The sequence below is a fragment of the Girardinichthys multiradiatus genome, chromosome 23 (genome assembly GCF_021462225.1).
Source record: "Girardinichthys multiradiatus isolate DD_20200921_A chromosome 23, DD_fGirMul_XY1, whole genome shotgun sequence".
In the NCBI taxonomy this organism is placed as follows: Eukaryota; Metazoa; Chordata; class Actinopteri; order Cyprinodontiformes; family Goodeidae; genus Girardinichthys; species Girardinichthys multiradiatus.
Window position 1 is genome coordinate 39819636 of NC_061815.1, and position 10646 is coordinate 39830281.

Genomic DNA, 10646 nt, shown 5'->3' on the forward strand with positions numbered 1-10646 from the left:
GAAAAGCTTCCTTTCTATTTATTTGGCATATTTTAGGAAATATAAATGGAAAACTGTAATATTAAAAACTCATCAGTAAAAACTGATTTTTCAAAAATATTTATTTTAATTAAATTTTCATTGCTTGAAGTTAATCTCCTTATCTTAGCTGTGAAACCAGAAAATTATTTCAGTTCTTTTGGTAAAATTTTAACATATACATTTAGTTTTTAATTGATTGTCCTTTATTTAGCTTATTTCGTTTATTTGGAAAATAAGTAATTTTGACCTTTCTAAACTTATACACATGTGATTTTAAACTAGATATTTATTATTGTAGCCCTTTACCAGATTTTCCCCCCTGTAGAAAAATGGCAGCTGTTAAACAGGCCCCGGGTCACACATCAGCTGCTTTGATTACTGCAAAGGTGAAGCCAAACAGCCTCATAGAATCATAACATCTCTTTGCACATCCCACCTTGTTTCTTTTCCTGCAAAGAAAAGACCAGAAATCATCAGGTTTGCTAGACCTTTGTGCAGGCTGAGTGGCAGATTGGAAATCAACAGTTTGTTGACCTTCTAATCTCAATTAGTTTTAGAAATGCTTTAGGTTAATAGTTGACAAACATGACCACCAATGACAATCAGGGCGGATTTAGACCAGTTATGGGCCTGTTTACTATTTTACAGCACTTACTTTCAGGTGGGTCCCTTTGCTTTATTACTGCCCTTAGAACGCAGGGCAACTGAAGTAAAAATTTTATTTTATTTTTATTTTTTTGTATTTAGGTAGGAGAAAAAGTTAAAAAATCTGCCAGCGACAGTCCTTGGAAATAATGGCTTTTACCTTAAACCTACATAAACTTCAGCCCGGAGCCCACGCCTCGTTGCGTGGATTTAAATAAGAGTAAGAGATGAAAGAATGTGCCTTAAATGACCGAGGTGTTGAGGAGCCTAAGCCACGTGAAAAGAGAGGGCTGACGCACAGGAAAAAAATGCTCCACTGGAGCAGCAGCAACAGTGGAGACCTCCGAGTCCTCACAGCACCCCGAAGTATATATAAGAAACTTTTTATACACGCCCACTGCAAGTTAGTCACGTTTCACAATTTACATTTTACAAAACCACTTTCTTTATAAGTGAAATAAAAAAAAACAAAAAAAAAAAACATGTATGCCAGCCTTCAGGACGCTTGGCGCACTTCTGAAGATTATTAATTTATTTACGTGCCTTAATGATAGAGGCTTTATTTACAGAGTGGTTTACATTGGACTCTATAAAGTAGTACATACTGTTTTGTTGTTCTCCCAAATGACACTTAAGTAAGAAAAAACACCCTGTAAAGATACAAAAAATGATCATCATAAAAAATCGGCTCTACTACTTGTTGCTTTATTTCAGTTAACTTTTTTTAAGCAGGGCAAACTTGCATATAGAAAAACGCATGTATGGTTATAAAAAATTTGATTTTATTTGCAACAAAAACTCTGTGACTTAAATATTTAATGAAGAAATATTTTTTTTAAACAATGTCTTTACACAGATTCATGTAAAATACAATTTACCTAAATTACATTTTCCTGTAACTTTCCCTGCTCTCAAGTGTTTCATTTTACTCAGAATGCAAGTTTTGAGAATAATAGGCCTGGACATGCAGGGACCAAACCCTATTGTTCTTGCCAGGCAGGAGTAGTTGTTTTGGCAAAGAAAAAGCCTCTGCAGACTTTGATGGCGTTGTGTTTTGCTCGTGTCTGGATCTAATCACTTGACTTCAACCAGATGATTACTAATAAACATTAACCTGTACACCCCCCCCCCCCCCCCATCCCTCCTCCTGCTATATGCGGAGATTTTGGAGAAGGTCTGTAATGAGAGTGCGCCTTAAGTAAAAGAGGCAGCGATATTAGGGAGTAGCACCGCGGCACATTTCAAAGCATTTTCTCGGCAAAATTTGAAAAACGGAGTCGTGCGGTGAACTCCTGCGTGTCCCTTTTAAAACAAACCCAGCGCCTGTCAATCACCGCACATTCCAACCAATCCCAAAGCTCCCTTTTTAAAAGCAGGTTTTCCTGCTGTGCTTTTATATTGCACCATGGCCTGTTTCGAAGCATTTTTTACTACCACGGTTATTGCCACAAATCAAGAGGGCAAAGTGAACCGGCATGGGACTCACACCAACTCTAACGAAACTGAGTCTGGTTGCAGCTTCCGCGATGTTCATGGCCAAGAATTTCACATGCAGATGATATACAGCAAGGGGGAGAAAAAAACAGCAACATGGGAGAAGAGTTGCTAGGTGCATCCTGACTGCTTGCACTGGTTGATTTCTGCAAACTCACAGGCAAACTCACAACAAAACATGACAAGCCTTTCGAGGTTTAGTGGCTGCCCTCTCTCTTGCGTCAACCCCGGGGAGAGCAATACTGAACCCAGCGTGGTGCTGCCACCTTTGGCAGCGGAGCACATGGGGCACCCCACTGGCAGTTCCTTAAAACTCTGCCCCTCGCACAATTTGCGAGACTACCCAGAGACGAGGTCCAGTGCATATGTTGACCACTCGGTTCCAAGTTTTTCAGACTCTGGATATCCCAGTCACCGGTTAGAGCACTGCCCTAGGGGCATTATCATTGGAGCAAATCTCTCTGGACCCGGCATGCCACCCGTCACCGATCAACTGGCACCAAGACCCAACCAACATGGCGAGATGGGAAGGTACCGGAACTTTGCTGGCTGCAGGGACAACAGGAGCCACGCGTTTTTCGCCAGCTACCAGGAGCAGGCCCACGCCTCCACGGATGCGCCCCGCGACCTCGGCAGCCAGATGATGCTGGGTCTACCTGGCGACCTCCTCACTCGGACTCACTCCTACGGCCAGACCATCAGCCCCAAGGGAAACAGCCAGCAGATTGTCACCCAGTTTCTGGGTCTTTACAAGCCTCTGAACATGGCGATTCAGCGTGGGGGAGCCGACGCCTTCCTCAGGTGCTCAAAGCAAACGGTCAAGCATGAACTGGTGTGCAAGTGGAGTGACGGTAAAGAGGCTGGAATGGGGAAGCTGCCCTGCTCCAGAGCCTTCGGGACCATGTATGAACTTGTCACCCATGTGACAGTGGAGCACGTCGGAGGACCCGAACACTCTGAATACATTTGTCACTGGGAGAACTGTGCGAGGGACAGGAAGCCTTTCAAAGCCAAATACAAGCTGGTGAACCACGTCAGGGTCCACACTGGGGAGAAGCCATTTTCCTGTCCATTTCACGGCTGTGAGAAAGTTTTTGCTAGGTCAGAGAATCTAAAAATCCACAAGAGGACTCACACAGGTCAGTATAATAATGATAATTATAATGACAATAATAATAATAATAATAATGATAATAATAATAATAATAATTTTTAACTATTTATTTCATTTATTATTCATTAATAAATATTTTACTGTAATCAATTTAAATTATTATTATTATTATTATTATTATTATTATTATTATTATGTTGATATCCTTGAGGCATATGCTACCTATTTTGCTATAAAACTCTTTCCTATGTTTTTTTATTCGCCGCCGTCCACGTCAGTTTTTACACGCGTGTCTGCAGAAGGAGAAAAAACAAAACAAAACACGTGTAGTCTCCACGCAAGATCCACATATGAGAAGTAGTAAGACAGCTGCAAACGAGTGCAGTCAGCAGGCAGCATGCCTGGCGCTTTGGGTGCCTCCCTCACTTCATTCAGAGAAATTAATAAATAAATGCCGGGACACCGGAGAGCTGTGACGTAGCCGCTACGCCGCCTCTGCCTCCCAGGGATTTATCTTCCTGAGTTCACAGAGCACAGCGCATTGTGATGTAGCCATCATGTAGTGGGAAATAATAAGGCAAAGTTAGGGAAAGGGTTTATTTTAGATAGAAACAAAAATTGGTATTATATATAAAAATGTTTGCTGTTGCCTTTGTTTCAATTTTCTTTGAAGGGCATTTTAAATATTACAGGGAACCGTGAAACATCTCGTAAAATGCTTTTTTAACTTCACAACCTGGCATTTTTTTTAAGCAAAGATTCACACATGTAAATTAAATCACCATGAGGTCATATTTTATTCTTTTTTCACACATGTCAGCAGGATTACCGTGAAATAAAGGCATTTAACATAGAATTAAATTAATAAAAGTGAATTACTTTCTCAAAAAAAAAAGGACTGGACTAATAACATATTCCTTGGGTACCCTCTTTTATTTCTGCTCTGTATTGTTTTATTAATAAAAGCAGTAGAAGAAAGAGACACAACAGAGCCCCCTGTGACACTGGTTAAGCTATCACACAACTGCACATGCGTACAGTGTGCATATTAATCAGGCTCTTTATGTAATAACAAAAAAGGTATAATAAAATACATTAAATCAGTTCAGTTATTTCATTTGTATTGTATTTGTATTTTTATAATCAGCTACATTAAGTCCAATTATAACACACAGTCCAAATCCACCAAAAATGACGTAAATACTTCACAAATGCTTACAAATACTGTATTGCCTTGCTGAATGGAAACAAGGTTGTATATATATATATATATATATATATATATATATATATATATATATATATAAATGTATAATATGACTTCGCTTACATGGTGATTATGGTTGCATGTTCAGGTCTGTAAACGTTTTTATAACCCACTCTGGTTTCTCTCTCTGCACGTTTAGGTGAAAAACCGTTTAAATGCGAGTTTGAGGGCTGTAACCGGAGATTTGCAAACAGCAGCGACAGAAAGAAGCACTCGCACGTCCACTCCAGTGATAAACCCTACATGTGCAAGGTCAGGGGCTGTGACAAGTGCTACACACACCCGAGCTCTCTGCGGAAGCACATGAAGCTCCACTGCACTAAGGAGCACGTCGCCAAAGGTGGCGACGTGCTTCCCGGTGACCAGGGTCATGCCGCGGAGGCCATGCCGGCCCGAGCCTCAGACGTTAGCCAGATCAGCCCCACTCACGCCCCCACCTCCACACAGGATGTCCCCCTGTCCCCCGAGTGCCGGGACGAGTCAACCCCAAGGTCACGCTTCCATCACTCATTTGACAGCAGTTTAGACTACTCTGCGCACAGGTCGCAGCCCCTCTTGGACCCTTTGTTGCTGCAGAGGGGCAGCTACAGGTCCCAGTCTTCCCAGTACCCCTGCGGCCAGAGTGGTCACGCTTTTTCCCAGACCTCGCGGACTTTCTCCTCAACTTCTCCCTTCCAGAGGAGCATCGTGAACGGATGGTACACATGCCACAATGGCGTGGACTCCTTCCCACCAAAGCAGTGCAGCAACATCCCCTCCCTCTGAGAGCCTGGACACAAACTGTGGGCCTTTGTTTTTTGTGTTGTAGCCTAAAACCTAACTGCTGTTTCTCTTTTACTCTGTGTACTTTTGTGAATGCTGTATTAAATAGTTTCCAAAAAGTCCTTCTGAATTTTGCATTGTGAGATATGGCAAATTTAGTTTTTTTCCTATTGTCATCCGCTCGCTCTTGCATCTCCACAGTGGGCTTTTGGAGCGAATACGTGTTGCATAACTTTTAAAACCTGTCGGTCAGTCTTAAGAATGAAAAGAAAAGGATTGTTTTTAATGTAAAATTTTTATGGATAGGATTATCTGCGCATGAAACATTCTGAACCTAAAATTTCTAACAGGAAAGTATAAAAAAATCTGAATGTAGCCCTCACAGCAGGGGTTTTTGTTGAATGTAAACTAGGCTTAATGTATGTCGGGATGAATAGAAACATTATTCATGACTTTATGTATATCGCAGGGTAAATCATTATCTGATCTTTACTTGGGTTAAATTTTGAGATCTAACAAGCCTACTTGGTGGGCCTGCAGCATGATTTGACTTTAATTAATATACAGGCTCATTATTTTTTTCCTTTCCCTTACCCTTGATTAAGTTCAACATTCTTGTTCTTTTTTTCCATTAAACATTTGTGCTCTGTAAAATGCGTTTATTTCACATTTCTGTGCAAAGTGAGTAAAACCAGTGTTTGTGTTAATGGTAAAAAAACATTTAATTAGAATACACTCCTGCTGTACATAAGCATACTGTATAATTAATTATGTATCTTATATTTTATTAAAGTGTCTATATTCTCTTTGATCACATATGTGATATCCCCTCATCAACAAATTTTCACCAGTGACACAAACCTTGCTCTGGGTAGAAAAACAATTAACAGTCCATGGAAGTCAGTGTGGTACCATGGAGCCCACCTGCAGATATTTCTTAATATTCATATTGTAGTAAAATTCAGGTAAGGTACATGCAACTAATATGTGCTTCTTTATTTGAGGGCTGTGCTGTTTTTATTTTCCAAGTAAGTTGCTTTATTACAATACTTCATATATATATATATATATATATATATATATATACTGCATTTAACTGAATATAAATCCATCCAAGTGATTAGACTGGGATTATTTGATTAGATGTTTCTATATAATTGTTTACGAATTGAATCTGTTTGCCTTGTTAAGTGCCCTGAGATGACATTTGCTGTGAATTGATGCTTTATAAATAAACTGAATTGAAATTAACTGAATTGAACATTAATATGCGAAATTTACACTTTCAAAGCTTCCTGAAAGCAGTTTGCTTTAATGTTCACATATCTGTTTTATTTAATCAATCAAAGTTGCTGGATTTCATGTTACACTTCAGTTCATCTCAACTTTTATTGAAGGCAAATATATTCCATGTTGGAAAATTCTTGGTTAAAAAAACTTTCAAACAAAGATGTTGGTTTTGCTTTTTTAGATTTATTTCCTGCTAATGGTAATATATTTGCCTCTAGTACAGTTTCACTGACACATTTGTTCACGTTTCTTAGTTTTTGTACCTTCTGGAATTCAAATGTCAACAAACAGCTCATTATTTCTCAGGAATGAGCCAAACATATCTCTCTTTCTGCCGCCTGTCTTTGTTGTCTGCAGACTTTCAGTTCGCTTTGGCAATCTGGTCTTGGTGCAAAGGAAGAACTTATTTGCAGTGAGTTATTGTTCCTAGTTCACACTGCCTGTTTCATGTGTTATAAAATAGATCTTTGTCTAAAGATGTCAAGAAAGGAGAGCACTTGAAATCTCAGAGACCATCTGAAAGTACAGTCTTAATGATGAATAAAGAAATGAAACAACAATCTTATTGCCTAAAAAATGTGTTTTTGACCAGTTTCCATGCATGTTGTCCATGTTTATAGTGGTAGAAAAGTTTATTTTCCACTTGGAGCGAAATCTGGTCATATTGAGTTATTTGACATTTCTTGGAAAATCCTATTTGCAAGACATGATGGTCCCATTTATCTTGCAGTTAACTAACATCAAAGTTAGTCTTTTTCTTTCAGGATTATCACTAGACATTTCAGTAGAGTTGTGGATGATCATGAAAAAGAGTGCACTTATTGGTATTATGCTGCATTTTTGACCCTCTATTGTTGATACTATTTCAAGGTCAGAACACAAGCATCTGAGAAATGTATAATTTTTACAATGGTATAAAGAACTAGAAAAAATAAAACATTGGAGGGTCTTATATGTTACATGTCTTACTGAAAAGCTCATAGAAAGCATGTCCACTGTGTATGTTTACAGTATTTGCAGATATCTGTGATTAACTTGTTTATGCATTCTGTGCTCAGCGTATGTTACCCATGAGGATGCATCTTTTGGGAGATTCAGATATTTTTGAATATACATTTTGCAAACCCCTCTCAAATTTACTACATTTCGCTTTTATTTTTAACCTTCCTTCAGGAGTTTTTGATCGGTGCTGTCCAAGGCAATGAATCTCAATTTCAAGATGACATCAAGCAGTTTGCACTGTCTTATTTTGTTTTTTCTAATTAATAGTGACTTGGCATTGCCAGAAGAAAGGTACTTAACGTGAATAAAAATAATATTAACGTAGCTGAAAATTTTAGAAGTCTTATAAGATCATCTCAAGCACCTGGATTGAAATATTTAAATAGAAAGGTCTTTAAACAAAGTGGGGCAAACTTGGCCAGCTTTGATCAATATGCTTTAATGGACAGATTACTAGAATTTACAATGTAACTTTCTATGGAACACAACCTCAAATGAGATCTTGCAACAAATGCTTTAGTTGTTAATGTAGTGTTAGGACTTTTGAAGCAATGTCAAGAGTTTTTAGACTTCACCTCTCGTCTGTTATGCCCTTTCCTTATGTATTTTAAGAAATAATCCAAGTGTTCCCTGAAATATTTAAAGTCAAAAGATGTATTTCTTACACAGTATTAAGTTCTAGTAGGGTACGAGAACGAGACGCTGCAATGCCAGCTGTAAATAACTACCACAGCATTTAACAATGGTGTTGTATATTCCGACCAAGCTGTGGTAATACTCCATAAACACTGAACACCCCCACAGTAATCACCACTGATCAGACCCTGCACTCCCCAGTTTGCCACTTGCCTGCCGCCATCTTTATTTTTGTGCTCTGCCTAGCAACAACGCAGGCGCCATTTTGAACGGGGTATACATCAAGTTGATATAAATAAATCTTTTCTTTTTCAGTTTGGCATTCACTGAATTGCCCCCCCCCGTGTTGCTTTAGGGCTGAACATGATGAGGAACCCAGCTGTGTACCAGGGGGTGGGCTGCTTTGTCACACCAGGTTTTTTGCTTTTATGCATTATCATAACCAAATATGACGTCTTGCGTAATTTACACTGTGCAGCTGCCATACCTTCCCAGTGGTGGTCAGGCAGCTGGCAGTGGCTGAAACGGCTGTGTCAGCACTGACACTGACTGACCGAGTGGTATTTTAATTGGATCTCTGGCTTTTCCTGAATCTCCTCAGGTCGAGTCAGAGGTGCTTTTGCTTCCCTACTTGCTTTCTTTTTATCAATACCCCCTCACCCTCCTCTTTTTTCCAGATTCTCTTATTCTTTCTTTTCATCAACCTTTATTCTTGCTGCTCCTGGCTATCTTCACCCTCTGTGGCTCCTTCATGATGGTCCTATAATCTCTGCCAGTGTGGCTCCACAGTAAGTGCCGTTGTTACGTTGTTCCAGATTCTGGCCCGGACATGCATGCAGGTTGACTCATTTAAAATAGTTCTAAAAATCTTAACACCCCTGTTAAAATTTCAACAAAACAGAAAAAATAACTGGTAGGAGGCTGTCAGTGTAACACATATTGACTTTGTAATATTTTCCCATTCCTTTGACTTGTTCTTCAAATCTTTCAGACTGCAGGGGGCATTACTTGTCCACTGCCTTCCGTAGGTGACCCCACGTATTGTCTGTCAGGTTTGGTTCTGAAATCTTAGCTGGTTATTCCACAACTTTTTGTTTTCTGGTTAAGTAATTCTTTTGTTGATTTGGATGCATGATGGGACTCACTGTGATCCTCATTTTCAGCTTTATACCAGACACCTAAAGGTACTCGTACTCGTCGTCTTCCACTTATGCGGGACTGGGTCCCGGAGGCAGCAGACTAAGCAGAGACACCCAGATGTCCCTCTCCCCAGACACCTCCTCCAGTTCCTCCGGGGGGAGCCCAAGGCGTTCCCAGGCCAGCCGAGAGACATAGTCCCTCCAGCGTGTCCTGGGCCATCCCCTGGGCCTTCTCCCGGTGGGACGTGCCTGGAACACCTCCCGAGGAAGGCGTCCAGGAGGCATCCGGTATAGATGCCCGAGCCACCTCAGCTGGCTCCTCTCGATGTGGAGGAGCAGCGGCTTTACTCCGAGCCCATCCCGGATGGCTGAGCTCCTCACCCTATCTCTAAGGGAGTGCCCGGCCACCCTACGGAGGAAGCTCATTTCAGCCACTTGTATCCGGGATCTCGTTCTTTCGGTCATGACCCAAAGTTCATGGCCATAGATGAGGGTAGGAACATTGACCGACCGGTAAATCGAGAGCTTCGCTTTTCGGTTCAGCTCTCTCTTCACCACAATGGACCGGCACAGCGCCCCCATTACTGCAGCAGCCGCACCGGTCCGTCTGTCGATCTCCCGTTCCATTCTTCCCTCACTCGTGAACAAGATCCCGAGATATTAAACTCCTCCACTTGAAACAGGAACTCCCCTCCAACCTGAACAGGACAAGCCACCCTTTTCCGGTCGAGAACCATGGCCTCGGACTTGGAGGAACTGATCCTCATCCCAGCCGCTTCACACTCGGCTGCGAACGGCAGCCAACACGTAAACACGTAAAGGTTTTAGGCAAATAATGATAATATTTGAAAAAGGTCACAATTTCACCCCCTTAGAGAAAGAAAAAACCTTAGGTCCATATAAAGAAAAGTAACAACAAAGTATGATGTTGCCAGCACTGAGGTTTTACTATAGGTTTAGTGTTCTTTGGTTATGCTCAATGTTTCCTTTACACTTCTGGAATTGTGACCAAAAAGTACCAGTCTGATCAAATCACTTTCACTCAAGGTTTTGGGAGATTTTAGACAGACCTGGCTAAAACCTTTTCTTTGGAAGAAAAAACATCTTTCTTGCAATTCTACTCCTTAGTGTAGACATATGAAGTAGGTTGTTGTCACATAGAACACAGTCAATATTTTCTTAAAGTTACTGCAGCTCCTTCAGTGTTGCTTTTGGCCTCCCTGGCTGATCATTTTTCATCTCATCTTTTTGTCAACTTTGGGAAAATGTCCAGTTT

At 40.6% G+C, this 10646-nt stretch overlaps 1 protein-coding gene across 1 annotated transcript; it reads left to right on the forward strand.

Annotated features, from left to right (window-relative positions):
• Positions 1-1951: 1951 nt before the first annotated feature.
• zic6 (zic family member 6) lies at positions 1952-7153 on the forward strand. Its single transcript, XM_047353438.1, has 2 exons — positions 1952-3299; positions 4681-7153. The coding sequence occupies exons 1-2, from the start codon at positions 2339-2341 to the stop codon at positions 5304-5306; spliced, it is 1587 nt and encodes a 528-aa protein (XP_047209394.1). The 5' UTR covers positions 1952-2338; the 3' UTR covers positions 5307-7153.
• The last annotated feature ends 3493 nt before the right edge of the window (positions 7154-10646 follow it).